Here is a 19,576-nt window from a genome sequence, read left to right on the forward strand (position 1 = left end):
GAAACTACACAACTGTCACTCGATCTCTGCTAGTTTTGTCATTTTAAAATAATATAGTTTTGCATTCTTTTAATCATAATTAATATATTTTATAAATAAAAAGTGAGTTTTAAAATTGCTTTTTTATTTCTTTTCGATTATTCAATTATAGATTATAGCAGAATGGAATTGTATTTAGTCTAATACATTTTGTTTCTGATACATTGTTATTATTTTCTATTTTTTTCATTAATGTGTTCTTGATTTCTACCATTCATGTTTGTGTTAATAATCAAAAGTTTCAGTTTAACATAGTTTTGATTGTCCTTATTTTTTAAGGTCTGTTTTATTTATTTATTTTGCAGATTTTACTAAATTTAAAGCATGAAATTTAGTTAGTTAATTGCTGATTAATTAATTTTTATAATTGTTATGGTAATACTTTAAATTGTAGAAAGTGAAACGAAGAAAGAAACAATAGATTCTAATATTTATCAGGAAATAATAGAATATTTTAGCATGAAGTTACTATGGGCTAAATTAAGATAAAACCTTGGAAATTAATTAAATTGAAATTAGAGTTTAAAATATCATTATATATATACTTTTATAGCTTTTTCTGGATCAAAAACTTTTATTTAATGTTATAAACTGAAATTTAATAAAATAATTATCGTAAATTAGAATTTAACTTTTTAGCATAAATAAGATCGCCTTTTGAATTGATCGATATATGGAACTGGAAAATATAGAAATCCATTTCAGATTATATTTATAAAAAAAATGCACAGTTCAAACTTTTAAAGCAAATTATACTCAGCTGTTTGTATAAGTAAAATTAATTGATCATTCATTTTGAATTTTTTATTTGAAAAGTGTATTGAAAATTTATTAAAAAAAAGTTCTTGCAGGGAACTTTGAATTCCATTATTTTTTAAACAAGTATATTTCACAATTCAGTATTTTATTTTCATCGAAATTATTGAGTAATTTCCTTAAATCTACAGGTATAATTAATTTAGTTATCTACTATCACAATCATTGTCAAGATAAAAAAAAATGAGGAGGGGGAAAAACCCCGTTGTTTTAACCTTTTGCTCTTAGTGTTAAATAATAATTATGAGAAATTGATTTATAGTTTAAAAAAAAAAGAATTACTTTGAAATTCAAAATAGTGATTCTATTATGCTATATGAAAATATTTAGAGATTAAAACGATTTAATTTCTTTTCTGGAATTGAATGAGTATATGCAATTATTAAGAAGTAATTCTATTAAATTTTTATCGCTAAATATTATTCAACTATATAATGGTATGAAAAAATATTATATTATAGGTAGCGCATTACTTTTTTTTCAATAAAATAAAGAAAAATAGTCATTTATTGAGACTTGTTGTCTCGTCTCTCTGTAGTTTCAATAGCTTTCCTTCTTAACTAGGATTCCAAGAATCTAAAAATTGTATGCACGTTAATGTGAGTTAGAAGGATTAAAGTATTTAACGAGATTCCTTTCTACTCAGGTGCACTGATTGTGATAGTAAAACGGTAGCAGATATGTATTCTCAAACGGTATTGATAGGCTTTGAATAGAAATGTGAAGAACATTAGGAGTGAAGAATTTTCAACCCCGAAATGATAAAATGCATGCAGGAATTTGGATCCTTTATTGCTTCGAGGATACATTGAAAGGAAAAGCTCATTTATCACTCTTATTTGAATTGACAGCTCGTGAGAAAATTTTTTCTTTGAAATAATTGCATTTCTTTTTCAAGCCGGGGGAAATGAATAAATGGTAATCTGGAATACAAAAACAAACTTTTACCGCGTTTTTCGTAGAATAATGTAAAGCGATATTGGGCTTATTTAGTTGGGTTCTTTAAATCTGGGACATCTGGCACGTGCATGAATGAACACTTGAATTATCTTCAAATTCAGAATACTTTTACATATAAACTTTGCGAAATTAATTATGCTGTAAAAAGCTTGTGCATATTGAAAATAAGTTACAAATCACAGTTTGATTTTTAAAAATCTGAAAATTGATAGTGTGGTAATCGTTAATTTTGTGTTTCGGGAAATAGTATATACATCAGAAAAATAAATATAAATTTGGAAAGGTTTCAAACCTATTTAACAATGAGCATTTTACTTTAAAACAAAATAAAAGCACTTTTATAAAATTTATGAAATAAGTACGATTAATTATGTTAAATTACGATTAATTATGTTAAATTAGATTACCTCGCGTTTGCTGCGGAGAATTTGATATTAATAACATATATAAATTTAGAGCAAATGAAATGAAGACGATTAATGTTTTGTCATGCATGATTTTACTTCTTAATTTTTTTTTCTTCTTGTGTAGTCGTTAGACATACAAATATTTATTCAGTTTTTCTATTTGATTTGTTTTGTTCTTTGTATACATATGACAGGAATGCCGGATATTTTCAATATTCTGAGTATGCAAATGATTTTCAGCTGAGTGAATTATTTTTTAAAATTTGTTTTCAAGAATTAAATGCAATAATACCAAATATCGCCACTTTGGCGCTAAACGTGCCAATGTAAGAAACTTGAATGAATTTCTACCTCTGCGAAATGAACTCTTCCTACAGTAACCTGTTTCTATAACGCCCGCCGTAAACATAAACGAATGTCTAGCAGTATTCTTGTCGTGGACAGACAGTACTCAATAAACATATCGTAAGTAAGCTAATTAAAATAACGCGGACAATTTCAACATGAAGTTATACTCAACCGATTTATACATAAAAATGTCGAAATATTTGTCTAATTTTGTTTAATTTGAATTTTTTTCAGAAATTAAATTGTCAAATTGATAGCATTCTTTGGAGAACTATTCAAAGCAAAGTTAATATTTTAAAAAATACAATATCATTACTGAAATGCTTTATTACAGCATATAGCGAAAATTTAAAACATATTTGCTTAATAATGAAGTTAGCCATAAAAGCACTTCCAAGATAAAGCTTGACAATATCGCACAAGCAAGTAGATTGAATTTTCACTAGACAACACCGTTAATGATTTTATTTTTATCGCGAATATAAACAGCAAGGATAACATGCTATTGTTTCAATTGATTTCTTGTCGTATTATTCTTTCATTCCACATGCATAGTAATTCAGGAAAGAAACAAATCAACAACAGAAGCACGATAAGGCACCAACTTTACGCTAATAATCATATGATATACTTGAATCTATGAAGAATTTTCCGGAATTTAAAAGCAGGATAATCAGATGATCTGACTTAAGCTTGGTCGCGTAATTAATGTTTATGCACGCTATTGATTGGCTGTTGGTGATCATTGGTTGGCTGATCGGTTGTTTAGCACGTTTTCGGTAAATAAGGTCCGTAATCTTTTGAGTTTTAGTCAACATGATAATAGTTAATTTCGATCATTTGAGTAATGTAGTCTTTGGTTTATTTTTTGTGAAATATATTGTCAGCAAATGTGATTAAAATATTATTTTTGTAAATTAATTAAAAGCAGAAACAAAATTCAAAATTAAATGGCAAAAAATTGGAATAATTGAAAAGATTAAAGCATTAAATCATTTTTAAAAATTATAATTTCTAACGTTATCTCAAGAAAAACCTCAACATTTTGCATATTTTTTAGTTAATTAAAAAAAAAAAAGAGCGAACATTTTTATTCCTTAAATATATGTATATATATATATATTTCTGCGCATGCCTGGTATTGCAGCCGTTACTTTGTTTACCATAGCCTTGAAGAGAAGTTTAGATTATATCATATACTGGGTATTACATCACAACAAATGAAATTACGGTGAGGATTTATGTATCATTTCGCTTATTTGTTCTTTTTATCTATTCAATTTTTTTCTAATATTAACGCAGTACTTCTAATTCATTTAAAGAGGTTAATAAACTATTGACAAAGTCAATTTTTTGATTTGGGAAAGAATATAATATTTGCTTAATTGTATGCATTTTATTTATATCATTGAAACAAACATGAGCATTGATATTGAATGGCAAATTCATAATATTGCAGTGCAATTTATTTTCTTGTTATCTTAGTTTATTTATTGCATTTTATTACTTATTTTATAATAGCTACAATTTTTTTCATTGCAGCTTAATTTTTGTAGTTTATGTATAATTTCTAGCATTATGATTTATTTTGTATGATTTGTTTTTGGCTGATACATTTTTTTAATTAAGCAAATAAAAATTTTAGGCGTTTTTAAATATATAATCATATATAATGCCTATGATAATAAATAAGGATTACGGGATAATCAATTATTTTTCAAACTTCTGACCTAGCATATTCAGTTTATATCAAAACACTTTATTTAAAATTTTAATTGGGGGAAAAGTGAAAGCATCGTAGATGCAGTTTTGTGTGCAATTTTTTCTATTTTATAAAACTAATCTGTTTAAATCATATAATTTGCCCTTACTTTGGCCATTTTAACCTAACTAAGATGAAACTTTCTGGAAACTCAGATGAAGTATGTTGTAACCAATTATTTGTTCAATGTATTTCAATAATAGACAGAATTGCTGTAATCTAAGTATACAAAGAAAACATTTATATCTAAGTGGTGTCATGACAAAAGACTTCTCACATTGAAGTTCACATATAAAGAAAGGGTTTTGTGCATACACAGAGATAGATTTAAGTGCTTTTACATTTTGACTTATAAAGTGAAAGCTAAATTTTGAAAAACTATGTAATGTTCAGTTTTTTAATGTTTTTTTTTTTTAGTATTCAGTAATAATTATGATGATTTTGCTGTATTATGAAATAAAGTTTTCTCAATATTTTTATTTTACATTCTGACTATAGGATTCTGTTGTAGAATTGCATTTTGTTATTGTTAAAAATGCCACCAAAACGACAAAACATTGGTCGCCTCACAAATGAAGCCAAGAGAAGTAAAGTGAAAAGAAAAAAACAGAGGATGGAAAATTACAATGAGAAGAAAGAAACAGAACATGTTAATAACAGTCAATTGGTATTGAATAATCATAACAACATGAAGCACAAAATGAAGTAAGTTGAAATAGAATTAGATAATTAAGACAATCCTTTTCATATTTAATTAAACTGAACTGTGTGACAATAGTTGATCATGCATAAAAGTGAGTTGATTAAATCAGTTGGTAAAACATGACTTTATTGTCATCTTTTTTTTATTCTAATTTATATAACAAGCTAGTTTTTCAATTTATATATATAAAGAGCAATGTTAATGTGTATGTTCCTTGTATATTAAAAAAGCTATTGGACCAATTTCGGGGGTTCACCCCCTTATAATGTTATGATTTTCCCCCAAAATTTTTTTAAACTGTTGAAATTCCTGATTAGACTTGTAGAAAGAAAAAAGTTTAATATAATATAAATTTTAGCTGTACTATTATTTAGATGTAGGTGGTGCCACAAGACAGTATTCTTGCATTGAAGTCCACAATATAAAAAATGCTTTTGGACTTGAGATATACTCGACACGTTTACATTCATAGCAAAAATTAAAATTTTGTAATATTCAATTTTTTTAATATTTTGTATTAAATATTATTAATTGTTAATAATATTAATTGTGTTGATTTTGCTGCATTATGAAATAAAGTTTTGTAAGGAAATTTTATTTCACATTCTGACTGTTCAACTCTGCTTTTGTATAATTGTTGTTGATATTGCATTTAGCTGTTGTTAAAAATGCCATCAAAATAATAAATTATTGTTTATTATGCGAATTCAGTCAAAAGAAGAAAGATGAAATGAAATAGAAGAAAAAAATGCTATATTAAAATGAAAGAAATAGAGTATGTATGTCACAGATATATGCTATTGTAGTCAAATATGCTTGCTAATGAATCATTAAAATCAATTGGTAAAATTGCACATCTGTATAATTCTGAAAGTGTATATAGCTTGCATCCTGCTGTGGTTGTTGAAAGTATGGATAAAGTCTTTCCAAGTTGCGACACATTAAAATTCAAGATTTAAGCTCCTAGAATGTGTTGCTTGAATGGCAAAATATTTCCACCTTTTGAAGGCATCACTTGAGCTATTATTTTCATTAATTGCTGATATTATAACACATTCAAAGCATTTTTTGAATAATATACTAAGGTATAACATGTTTTCAGATGATTTTGTTTGGTGTAACAAGTTTAATAACTGAGAATTTTGTCCTAACATTTAAGCTTCAAGGACAGATAAACCATATAGTAAGCTCTTTTTGTCATTTTTGAATGCTGACTATGAATTTTTGAAAATATATTTCATTAGAAATTTAAATTATCAAAATTGCGGATTAACAAAGATAATAAAAGACAATTTATGGGCTTTAATTTTTAATACAGCATTGTTGCATCTTGGAATAAAGTCATGTAATCAATTAGCTTATAGCATTTTTCAATCTGGATTACAATATGGAAAAAAAATTGCATAAATAAATTAAATATATTTATATAATCAAATATTCAAGAACTACTTAAAGAACAAAAATGTTTTATGATGTGATTATGCGAGTAATAAATGTAGAGAACAATGTAATGTATTTCTTGGATGCACCAGATGCCACAGGAAAAAACATTTATTTTTTCAATGACATTAATAACCATATATGCTGAAAAAAATATCTCATTCACAGTCACATTATCTGTAATTGCAGCAACAATTTTGGATGGTTGTTGAACGGCACATTCAACATTTAAATTGCCATTGAATATACAGAACTGTAAAACATCAAGAATGTGTAAAGTGCTCCAGTAATGCTAGATAATTATATGGGATAAATGCATAATGGCACATAAGAAATTATTGGAAGCATTAGATTCAACATTTCAAGATATACATGGAAACAAACAACCATTTGGTATGGTGTGTCAATATTATTAGCAAGTGATTTTTGACAGGCATTATCTGTTTTTTATGTTCAATACAAGTTGAAGAGCTAAATGTGTATTTAAATGTATCACATTTATATAAACATATTAATAAATTTTCATTGAAGATAAACCTGCATGTTAGATTGTAAAACGATGCTTTTACAAAGCATTTTTCTATACAATGATTGAATATTAGAAATCAGAAAATTACTATTAAAGAAGCAATAGACTGCATTAGATCAGGGATTTCACGGGCTTCAAAAAGGCCTTAATTATCAAAATCTATTTGAAAGCCTCCAAAAGGCCACAGTTACTGTATCAAGACCTTAAAAAGGCCCTGTTCTGTTCTGAGGCTTCAGTTTCTCTCTTACTTGAGCTCCTAGTATAAAAATTTATGAAAGTGAAAACTGATTTATTTACGATTCAAAATTGAAATTTCCAAGGTGAATTTAATCTTTGTAAATTTCTTGATAATTGTTGAATATGTAGAAGATAATGAATCAGTCTTATAATAAAGTTAGGAAGCTATAATGTGTATTTACTGGAAGACAGTTTAATACTAATTAGCCAGAAAATATTTTTATTCATGAATACTAAAACAAAACAATACCCCCCCCCCCCCCCCTGTTGTAAACATGAAAGCATTAAGTGCATCTTCAACATCAATGTCAGGAACTTGGAATAATACTCTAAAACAACTTCTGACAAGACAGTGTCTCCAATCTCAAGTTATATCCAGCTTTCAAGAAAGATTGCCTTAGATGCTGTAACAAAATGGCTATTGAGTATTATTTTACATTATTTGTACAGCTCCTACATTGGTATCCGTAATTTGCGTTTTTTTTTTTTTTTTTGCAAAATATTTTAATATTTCACTTGCAGATTAACAGAGTGTACATACTCCATTTGCTTTAAAATTGCTTAATATTTTGCTTCACTATTGTATGATTTGCCACACAGTGCTAAAAATTATATTTTGTTAATTGATGAATCATTAAACAAGTCTATATAAAGTAAACAGTTAGAAATATTAAGTAGATTTGGAACTCAGATACCCAAAAAGTTGCAACAAGATATTTAATTTCAATTTTTATGAGATATTCTATAGTAGAAGATATTTTAAAAGTATGTAATGAAACCATAAAAAAGTTAAACCTATAGAATATGATACAAATTTCAATGGATTGACCAGCCATGAACTGAAAATTCTTCCACTTGATTCAAGAACAAATCAGAGATGAGTTGCTAAACAAAGGCAGCTATGGTTTATATATTTTAAATTATGTATTTCAAGTAGAAAATAGAGTAGCTGGGTGGAATTTGGGGATTATATTTTTAGCTTTTTATTGGTCATTTAAATATTCCCTGACATCTAAAGAAGATTATACTAAAATTTGACCCACAAAAACAAAAAAAATGCCATGTAAATTTTATAGATGACTGGAAAATATGCCAATATTTGAAAGAACATTAGAAATTTCGAATGACACAAAAAATTATGTCTAGAATATTGAAAAGGAGAATTTTTCAAAGCTGTAAATCACATTCCATAATATTACAGATTATTAAAGATAATTTGACATGTAGAAATATAATTTTGTTGCCTTCATTAGCCAAAATGATAGATCATTTTTGACTCTTGATCAGTCTAGTAAAGTAATGCTTCTTAAGGCATTCTTTGCTGAAGTTTTAAAACAACTAATCTTATATTTAAAAAATGTCTTTGAAATAATTGTTTATAAATGATCAAACTTTAATCGTGAAGATTAGTTGGTCCTTACATCTTTTTCTAAGATAAATTTTGGATTCACTGGAGACGTGATTTCGAAACCCTTAATATTTCTGAAAAAGATTTTTTTTAATTTAAAATTATATTGTCAAACATTTATTTTAATGATGTTAAAAATATTTTTTAAAAATCACCAAATAGTTTCAGAGTAGTTAGGTGCTTGTGTTGTATTTATTTAAAAAAAAAAGGGGGGGGGGCTTCAAATAGTTATGACTATTACAACAAATTCCAAAATGTGTTGTCTCATTTAGTGAAAATATAGCATATAAAAATGAATGCAGTTATATATTAATTGAGTTTAATTTTTAAAAAATAAAGTTGTAATACCAAATTTTTGAAAATTTCTGAGATATGATCCACTGGAAACCATTAGAATTGACAGATTTTTTGTATAGATACTTAGGAAAAGATTGAAAAAAATTAGCAGATTTTGGAAAGTAATACAGGCACTTCTAATACTTTCTCAGGGGCAAGCTGATATAGAAAAGGGCATTTTTTTGTAATGAAACAAAAATGAAAACCGAAAATAACAATCTTTCATAACCTGACAAAATATAATTCATTGTTTAAAATATACTGAAAATTCAAATCACTACGAAACTAAGATAAAGAAATTCAAATTGCCTTGAAATCACTAAGGAACTGTAACAGAGGTAAGACAAACATATTTGGCTTACTTTGAAGTTCAAAAGATATCGAAAGAAAAAGAAATTAAAACTCAAAAAAAAGAAAATGCTTTTTTTTTTGGTTATTTAAAGAAATTAAAAAGAAAAGACACAAACTACAATTGAAAAAATGGGAAAAAGTTCTGAAAAATTTGCAGAGAAAGCCAAGTCATATGACAAAAAAACATATCTATCAATCGAACAGTTTTCCCTGTTCAGCTAAAGGGAAAAATCATCAGAAATTATTGCAGAAAAGCTAAATTCAGATTCGGATTTAGAAATCTGAAGAAGGAGAGAGGTATCAATTTAGATGCCATTCTCATTATCTGATCACCTTTCTAAATTGAAAGATAATTCCAAAATTAGTTTTTTTATATCTTTGAAATGAGATATTTATTTAAACTCATCTACACACAACAAGCATTAATGAAAAACTTTACAGCAGATAGTGAACTTATTTAAAACTTTTTGGTATTATTTATTTTCTATTTAATTTGAAGATGTAGCAGCAGATTTTGATCTAAAAATAAGTAATAATATACATAATTTGATTTTAGGAAATTTACTGACATAAAAACTATTTCTGATTCTGCTGTACTGAATATTTATAAAATAACACATGCATTTGTCATAAAATCATACATTGACTCTTATTGAAAAAGCTCTGATGATAGTAAAATGTATAGATGTTGGTGTCTTTGATTTTTATAATGTTTAAATGTAATGAAACTTCAATGTGATTTCTGTAGTCTGCCCTACACTGATAAATCCATATTTCTAGTTATGGATCAGACTAGCAGAAATCTAAAATTAATATCTTTTTAGATTTCTGAGATTTACTAGTAAATTTAACAATACTTAATTTTTCTTCAGTGTTCTTTTAATATGATTTATGCTCTTTTGAATGTAAAATAGTTTTAAAACAATGTCAAATTATATATATATTGAAGTTATTTACTTCTTTATTGACCCAAAATTATTTAATAGAAAAGGCCTTCTCATCTGTAGCTAATTGTTTAAAAGAATCTTAAAAATTAAAATAGACAAAAATGTTTTCAAATTATATAGGCACTCTGCATTATATAGGCAGTTTTTCAATTTAGAAAGCTAAATTGATAATATATATAAATAATTAATTTATGATTGAATTATATTTGGTGGTTAAATTATACATAACTACTTTGATATCTATATATTTTTACTTTTAAATTTGCAATTAGTAAATATATATATATTTTTCAAACCATAGAGAAGGTTTATATAGTTATCTAGTGATATATATTGACCTGGCGGTAAATCTTTACTTCAAAGTCAAATGATTTCAGATTCAATCCCCAATTTGTCTGCTGCTTGTTAAATCTGATGTTGTGGCATATCCCCCCCCCATGCCTGTCTGCTGCATATGTTGATGCTTATCCCCCACCCCCCACACACTGAAATGCAGATGTTTAGAGATGTCATGCCATCTCAAGTGTTGTCTACTTGCCTTCCAAAATTCTGAAGTTTTATCCCTAAATAGGTGCACATGTTGCTTCAAAACTGAATGTTGATATAACTGAACAAAATTAAAATCAGTGGAGAATATATATATGTATACTACTCAAATCATAAAAAATAGGTTAACCATTTTGCATCAAATGTAATACTCTTTTGCTGAATTAATTTGAATCTATTAAGTAATAACTATTATGATTTAAAATTATGTCTTGTGCAATCAAGCTCTACTTTTTAATGTAATCATTTGTGTTTTTCTCTTAGCTTTCGGATTTCAAACCTTTGATTGAAATTGAAACTTTAGATTCATTTGAACAATTTCCTAAAATTTATACATTTTTTGTTATTAATATTTAAAATTTTCATTCATTGTTTAAGCATGTTCAAAATTATACTTTTATCAATAACTTTGAATCATCTAGCACCATTTTTTAAAAAACTGTAGTTTTAAGCCTTTGGTTGTGAAATTTTTTTATTTAATCTTGTATTTATATTTTGATATATTTTCTTCTAATTTTTAAAAATCTCCATGTAGAATGAATTTTTAATAGTTTTGCTCTAGTAAATTGATATAATAATAATTTTTATTAATATTCAATTATTAACATTTAACTCTATTTTACAGTGATGGACAAGATTCACAAGTGACTAGCTTAACCTCAGTGTCAACTAGAAAAAGAAAAATTCAGTATCCATCTGAAGGAAAGCAAGAGTTTCTTGGTTTTTCCAAAAGTGCAACCGATAAAAATATTGCCCCTATCATAAAAACTGAAATTCTGGATCCATCTGAACAAAACCAAGAATTAATTTTACCTGATTATCCTGAGCATGTAACTACTATAGATCCCATGTCTGTAGTTAAGATTGAAATTTTGGACTCATCTAAAATTAATACCAAACCTCTGTTGTCAAATATTAAGATGGAACATATACAAATTGACACACCTGTAGATGAATTATCGAGAGTTGAAAAATATTCTGAAAGTAACATAAACAATGAAAAATCCAGAACTTTTCAATATAAACTAACCAAATGTTTTGTGTTGTTGCATGACTGCCTAATTCCTGAAAATTTAGCTTCAATATCAGCAAATTTCAAGTCTTTAAAAATCAATACAGATGTGTCAAAATTTTATACTAAGGTTGAATTATTGCCTTTAAGTGATTCCCCATTTTTTTGTCATATTTCTGAAACTTATAAAAATTTGGAACTTTCTGGTACTAATAAAAAAATATCATTTCGTGGACCTTATAAGAAAATGATATCGTCTAAGAAGATGAAAGAACCAATACTCTATTCTAGAGTTTGTCCTGATATTCCAAAGAAGAAAAAGGCTCGATCTAATAAATCAAAATATATCTGTAATTGTTTTAAAGCTCCAGAAGATATGATAACTATAAAAAGCAAATTGGATGAAAATAACCTGGAATCAACACAGCAGCTTTGCTCATGTCTGACAAGTGACTTTACCATGAAACCTGCTGAAATACGTATAAAGGACATCTCTTTATTGGATCCAGACTTTGGAAAAATTTCCTGTGGTTTGAACAAAATGGACTGGAATTTTTGAAGTACATAATACTTTTGATGAATCTCACAAACTGTTTTTTAAACGAAGGAAGGAACAAATAACTATTTTAAGAATGTGAAGAATTGCCACTGTTCATAAAACTAAACGTATATCGGCATTCTTGCTCATATTACATGGATTGAATCTTTGATATTTATAAAGCGACTATGATAAATATTTTCAAAGATTATTCCTCTTTCTTAAAATATTTTTAATCTTATATGAAAATTTTAACTTTTCAATTAAGTGTAAAATCGATATTGTATGTTTCTTGATTTTTATAAGCTTCTATATTCATCAAATATATAACCAGATTGATCTATGTGTATAAAAAATGAATCAGATTTTATAGTCCATGATATATTTTGTACAGATTAATCATTTCTTCTGAATGTATTAAAATGTAAAAATAATTTGAAAGTCTTTAATTTTCATTTATAATGCTCAGTTTTTAAATTTGTTATGTCACTTTGTCATAGAATGTGGTTAGTGAGATTAAAAAAATGAAATTTGCCTATTCGCGGGATTGGTTATGGCAACATGAACTTGAAGTTCTTAACCTCCAGATTTAATAATGTTAAGAGAAATAACAGAACAATTGCAGATACATAAAAGAAGTGAAGTATGCAGAAATAGTATATATATATGATTTAAAATTACATAATAAAAATTTGAGAATTTGGATGTGCAGGGAAAATTCACCCAATAGAATTTCGGCAAAATCAGTCTGAGGAACACATATAATGCGTAAAATTCTATTTATTAAAAATTGCAGTATTATATTCTATTTATTTTGATAGATACATAGACTTACATAGAGTTGTTTACAATTTGTTATAAAGTTTTTGATATTAAAAGGATTTTGAGGCTAATATATATATGTATATTTTATCTTATTATAATCATTTTGTATTTGTAAATGAATTGAAAGAGAAAAATGGTTCTAAAAAATGTCAGACTTTTTATAGCTAAAATTGGATGTTTTGTAAAATGTATTTTATTTTATATTCTTTTCTTTGTTACATTCTAGACTAGTCACGTTTGTTAAGAATATGGATTGTGTTTATTTTCATCTAACTCATTTATGCCTAACTTAATATTCATGATTCCCACACAAAAACATTTTTAAGTATCAAATTGTGATAGAAATTAAAGCATTTACTTGTTCTGTTCATTGTATATATGAACCATCTTGATAGAGTAAAGTCCCATGACATTATAGTGCTTAAAAACATACATACTGGTTTATGTATCTTCAAGTTTTCATAGTATTTAATTTCGTTATTTTATTCATTACTAGACGCCTTTAGTGACCACTTGCAAAAATTGTTAAGTTTAGTTTATAGACATAAGACTCATATTATATTAGAAGCCATACTTTTTTTTTTTTTTTTTGTCAAAAAAGTGGAAATGCCTTTTTTGGAATACTACCCATTCGAAAAATATTGAATAAATTTAAATAATAAATTATTATTTGTTTAAAAACCAATTTTTTTTCTGAAGTACACACAGCCAGAACCAGATTAAGCTTGCCAAGATCTTTTAAGCATTGCAAATCTTGGTTTCTCTGGTTTCTTCTCCCTAATTTCTGAAATTAGATATTTTATAATTTAAATTTAATTTTATATGAGTAGTTTTATGCATCAAATATTGGCATGTTGAAATAATAAACCTTTTAATTATGAGCTACTGGAGACATGGATTCAATATCTTGCATATTAAAACCATTCAAAATGTAAATTTTAAAGAAATTTAATGCAAAATTTAAAAAATAATAATATTTTTAATTTAATCTAAGTTATATTTAAGTATATTCTGTCTTTTCAAGTATAATAAAATAATATAAAATGTGTAAAAAAGTGGTTATTTTAGAATAATATTCAAGCAACTTTCAAAAATTTAAATGATACATGAAGCCCTTGTAATTTAAATAAAATCACCAAATTAAAATTTTATTAAAAATACTGAAAGGTCTAGAAAGTTGTCTATTTTACTTAGTTAATAATATGAAATTAAAATACATTGAAACAAAAAAATGTTTTTTTCAGAAACAAAAATTTATATTCTGCATTGTTTCATAATAACCAATTCTTTGTAAATCAAACATTAGGTGTAAATAAAACATTTTTTTTTTCTTCTGTGGATAAGATTTTTGTCTTTTTTTTCATTTACTTCATAAAATTGTGGAAGTATTTCTTGATTAGCAGTTCAGCTGAGCTTTAGAATTTTGTTTTGTATATATTTATCAACTTAGTGATAACATCTACAATAAATCCTTTCTTCCAAATCTTTTTGATTGTATTTTATAATGTTTTTCACCTAAGCTCGAACATTTAATTATTAATTTTATTGTACTATTGTTTTTTGGTATAAAATGAAAGTACATTAGATGGCTGAGTATCCAGCCTAATGTGGTGGAAGGGCAGGCTGGATAACAAAAAAGTCTGATATACCAGAGTTCTATGAACTCATTTCTTTGCCTACCAATTCCAGAAGACCAAGTTTTTATACCAAAGCGCACTGTTATAATAGGTATTTTTTTCTCACTTCTTATTGAATATTAAACCCTCTATTTATCTTAAACCACGTAGAATATGAAAGCGGTCATGACCCTGTGAATCAAAAGCAGTTTCAAGTAGCGTGTCGAATTAAAATAGAAGGCTCTGTACTGGTAATTTATATATATTTATATACCGCTCTGCACTCTTCAAGAATTTATTAGAGAAAAGTAAGTTTATACCTATTAACTTCTCACATGTTAACAATTGTTATGTTAATAAATTCTGTAATGCCTACTTTAAATGCAGGAAACATAAATATTGTTGCCAATGCAAAGCCTTGTCTTCCTCATTTAATTACGATGAAAGGAAACTAGGCTCGATAGTACGGACGCCGGATACTCGGGTGTGTACTGTATCTTTCCATTTAAAACTCCAAGATTGTACAAATACGTGTCAAGATTGCACAAATACTCTAAAAGTTACTCATGAATGGATGACTTAATTTCAAATGCTACAGTAAAATGTACAAAACGTTTCCGGAAGTGGAAATGAAAGACCTGCAAAAAATGCAAATGCTAATGCAAAAAATAAAAAAATTAAAACAAAAAAAAATTAAGCCTATTGAGCCTTTCACTCTGGAGTTATCAGATTGAATTTTGTATCTCTTACTCTTGTACTCAAGGTCATATCATACGAAGAATTTCTCACTTTTGATTGTTTGAGGAATTTCTGGTGGTGTGCTAACAGTTTAAAGCACCCTTGCATTTCTACCCATTTGGAGCTTCTGCTGTAATAAAGATTAGACACTCTGATATAGGAAATCTCAGAGTGCTTCATTTGCCACATTCTAACCAACCAACCAACCAATTATACTGCAAAAAAAAAAAAAAAAAAAAAAAAAATATCGTCTATTGGAGGTTTCTGAATCATTCATGTTTATCTATGACAATCTCAGGCTTATAGACTTGTTTTAAACTACATTACGTCACAGTAGTGATTCTTCTTAATTAAACTGTTTTCATGGTTTTTTTCTGATGATAATTAATTTATTTTAGTTTGAAACACAAGTCCATTATTTTAGAAGATATGTTTAATTTTATTTCATTAGTCATATTTTTATAGTGCATGAGATTTTGAAGTATATCTTTAATTTAGAGGGTACTTGAATATTAAATGCATTCCACTTATGTAAAAAGCCAAATATTTAGTTACTAAAGAACTATAAACCTGGCGATTAATCGCTGGCTTTCGATTAAAGTATAAATATCACTTATGGTTATGAAGGCATGAATATATATTATTTATTGTCTTGAATTTCAGATAAATCAAATCTCGCTTAACGAACAAAACAAAGTGTTAAAAAAATGACGCAGAACGAATGGTGAGGGGACACTGTGACGTCATATGCTGAATTGATCTGCATCAGTCTATGTTAAGCGCTTGTTTGAAGATGATATGATTCCTTATATCCATATGGAAGAAGTTTTGCTCGCATAACATTTTCGAATCGAAGCGTTTAAGAAAGTGTTGGTTAAGCCTTAATTCGACCTAGATTATGAGGTTAGAAATGGATATCAACTACATTGATGAGTTGGTGGTGGAACATACCCAGAACTACTGAAGAGCTTATAAACTGCATTCTGTGTCACAGCTAAACGTTGCGGAGGAGAATTGATCTGAAAAGGAAGACATAACAGACGATAGAGCAACAATCTTCCTTAAGGAATATGCTGAATCATGGGAAATTATTTGTTGTGAAGCATCACCCTAATAAGACAGAAGCTTTGCGCACCACAAATTCATTTAACAGTAATGCTGTGTCTCATTTTCACCAAGGTTACCCAAGACAAATGTCTTTAGACAATTTTCTTGTAAAAAAAAAGCTTTCATTATAAATAATAAATTATATTATAAATTTGTTTAAATATAATTTTTTTCGGAATGGAAGGCATTATCTATTTGATCTTATGGCAAAAATTGTTTCGAATTATGGGTAAGACCTGGACACTGATTATGCTCGTTAAATAAGATTCCACTGCATTTATTAATGATAACGATTACAAAAGTATAGGAAAGTTAGATGGATCAAGTTATCTGCGAAAATTTTCATTGCGCTATCAACTCAAATATGGTTTTTAATGTTAACCACTCCTTGCTGTAAATTTTGTTTCTCATGTAGCAGTAACTATACTGGAGTTCATATAAAAATGCCGATTGGCTAACCTTCGACTTCAGAGAAACGAAGGTATTTGACAGAGAGAGTTGAGATTTACCGTTAAATATAAACTGAAAGGATTGCTTAAGTCAAGTGATCAATTTGGAGAGGAAAGTGCCAGCTCAGGTGTCGTTCTCGTCATCTGACCGCGGTTCAAAATTACGAGATCTGTCCCAAAATAGCCCTAGTGTTGCTTTAAAAAACGGGACGTTAATATATAACTAACTAACTAAAATCAGTCAAATGCTGATAGTCATTGGATGGCGAATTACTTGACACACAGGAGAAAATTATCATTTTAAATATATTTAACCGTTTTTTTTTTCTATGTAAAAAATATTTTGCTACTATGAAATCTTATTAAAATTCTTAATATATACTTTTTTTTCCCTGAAAAAAATGAAAGAAACTTAATAGATTTTGATATTATTATCGTCCAGATCGTAACAAATATCCACATATATCATTACCTATGTAGTCAGAAACACGACTGATTAATTTATGTAAAGGATGAATATTGGGGTTTTTAGGATTTTTACTTTCTTGTATAGAAATCAAAGAAGAGGCGAATTTGATTATGAATTTAAAAAAAAAAATCCATTCACAGGAAGTCTGACCAGCTGTTCGAATATAAGTTAGCACAATAACTGAAAAACGGGCCGGGATAGCCTGGTTGGTAGAGCGTTGGATTCGCGTCCCTTAGGTTGCGAGTTCGAACCCCGCCGGCCGAAGATTTCCCGCGTGCTTGGTGGCTGACGCACGTATAAATCTGTCATGGTCCCCAAGTCCTCCATGTCGAGAGTAATACCACTGGGGTACTGGATCAAGGGTGATCGTTCTCTGATTCAGGTCTAAACTACGATCTGTGGATGAGTGAATGAAGTCCCCCCGTAAAAAGGGGCGGACCCTCCCCCACCGGCTTAAAATCGCTGTCTTCGTAAAAGCGGGTTTGTCCATGGCAAGTGCTATAAGAAACAACAACACTAAAAAACGAAAAGAGATAGATAAAATTCAGTACACATAGACGCTTACCAATTTATGGGCGATATCAAACAAGGGGTTGACGGTCTGTACTTTCAGAAACATGTACACGTGGTAACGTAATGACGTGATTTCAGATGTAGTTTTATGTCAAATTTTTGTTTCAATCGGTTGGAAAAAACACATCTAAAACACAAATTTGATTTTCAGATGCTATTAACGGAATGCCAGGGATTAATGGTAAAAAAACCCTCGTGAAATGCTAAATTCTCGCTAAAGGTTAATATTTCGTAACTATTGTATGCCAGTGCCTTGCAAGGCATTCACTGGAATAACACCTTTATTGGAAAATATACGAGAAAGTTTAGGGAGGATAACTCCCGTGGCTGAATCATCCAACTTTTGAAACGGTGTTTTGATATAAATCTAAAAGGTGGATGATGTGTTGTAATGCGTAGTCCAAGAATGTCCCAAATATACTGAACTGGTTTCAAAGCTGAAAGAAAAGTTAATCTCTTGGTTAAATCCTTTCTTTTAAAGCATTCATCTATGATGATAAGTTAGATGCTGTCATCTATTCAGACGAAATTAACATCTCTAAACTAATGAATATGTTAGTAAAGAATCCTATTCTGATAAATTTGGAAATATCCATTTCAGAGTTCACCGATGGACATTGAGAGTTGTTTGTGAACCCGGATAAAGCCACTCCTAATCAGCAGTCCAGTTCTATCAAAACTGAAATGCTCAATTTTAATGATGTTGAGTGGGGGTCTTGAGAAGTGCTTAGACTCGAGAGTCTTTGATCTTCCACTTGGATTTGTAAAGCAATGATTAGTGATATGAAATTTGACTTGCGGATAAAGTTAGATATGATACAACGGTTTAATTATGCTAAAAGATTTGATACCATTACGATTAATTTTGTAACTAAAATAGAAAGTATGAAAGAAAGTAGAGATGTAGAAAGACGGGGGAAGAAAGGGTAAAGTTATACCCATTTATTTCAATGCAAATCCTAATATCAAAAATGTGGTAAGATGGTTGTGAAGTAGCCAGCCTGTGCCTTAACCCAGTGTAGGTGTCATAGGCCCAGAGACCATTCCATCCTTGTCAAGGTCAGAGCTATCCTTATCTTCTTTCATATAACATGATGCTCAATGCCATTTTATGGTTTTGATAAATCCTAATTTTCTGTCAGATTTCAGGAAAAGCCTGGGTTTGTATGAAAACAGCAAGCAAAAGCACTGTTTTGGTGTCCTAAATATGATCTTTGTACAGACCAACTGCTCCCATGCAGTTTCTTTCATAAAGTTTTCCAAAGCTGACATCCAGGCATTTATATTCTCCTTTTTCCATTCCTAGCATTAGGTCACGGGGTGGTAAAGTAATGTTAATTGTGAAAAACAGTTTTAGATATAGCCAATAAAAATAATGAAATATAATGTATGATTGATCTGTGTAAATAAAGAAAAAAAA

General features: G+C 28.2%; 1 protein-coding gene and 1 non-coding gene across 4 annotated transcripts; one reads left to right on the forward strand and one right to left on the reverse strand.

Annotated features, from left to right (window-relative positions):
* The first annotated feature begins 3,714 nt into the window (after positions 1-3,714).
* LOC129976727 (uncharacterized) lies at positions 3,715-14,266 on the forward strand. Of its 3 annotated transcripts, none has more exons than XM_056090436.1 (3): positions 3,715-3,801; positions 4,831-5,037; positions 11,455-14,265. In XM_056090436.1, exons 2-3 carry the CDS (start codon positions 4,868-4,870, stop codon positions 12,398-12,400), a joined length of 1,116 nt encoding a protein of 371 aa, XP_055946411.1. In that variant the 5' UTR covers positions 3,715-3,801; positions 4,831-4,867; the 3' UTR covers positions 12,401-14,265. The 3 variants fall into 3 exon arrangements, with proteins under 3 accessions (XP_055946411.1, XP_055946412.1, XP_055946410.1); XM_056090437.1 differs by having other exon boundaries at positions 3,740-3,801; positions 4,844-5,037; positions 11,455-14,266; XM_056090435.1 differs by lacking the exon at positions 3,715-3,801 and adding an exon at positions 3,815-3,894 and having other exon boundaries at positions 11,455-14,266.
* Positions 14,267-19,121: 4,855 nt separating this feature from the next.
* Positions 19,122-19,249, reverse strand: LOC129976787 (U6atac minor spliceosomal RNA). The gene has a single exon (XR_008785209.1). It is a non-coding gene; the product is annotated as a U6atac minor spliceosomal RNA (small nuclear RNA).
* Positions 19,250-19,576: the final 327 nt, after the last annotated feature.

This window comes from Argiope bruennichi, chromosome 7 (genome assembly GCF_947563725.1).
Source record: "Argiope bruennichi chromosome 7, qqArgBrue1.1, whole genome shotgun sequence".
Classification (NCBI taxonomy): domain Eukaryota; kingdom Metazoa; phylum Arthropoda; class Arachnida; order Araneae; family Araneidae; genus Argiope; species Argiope bruennichi.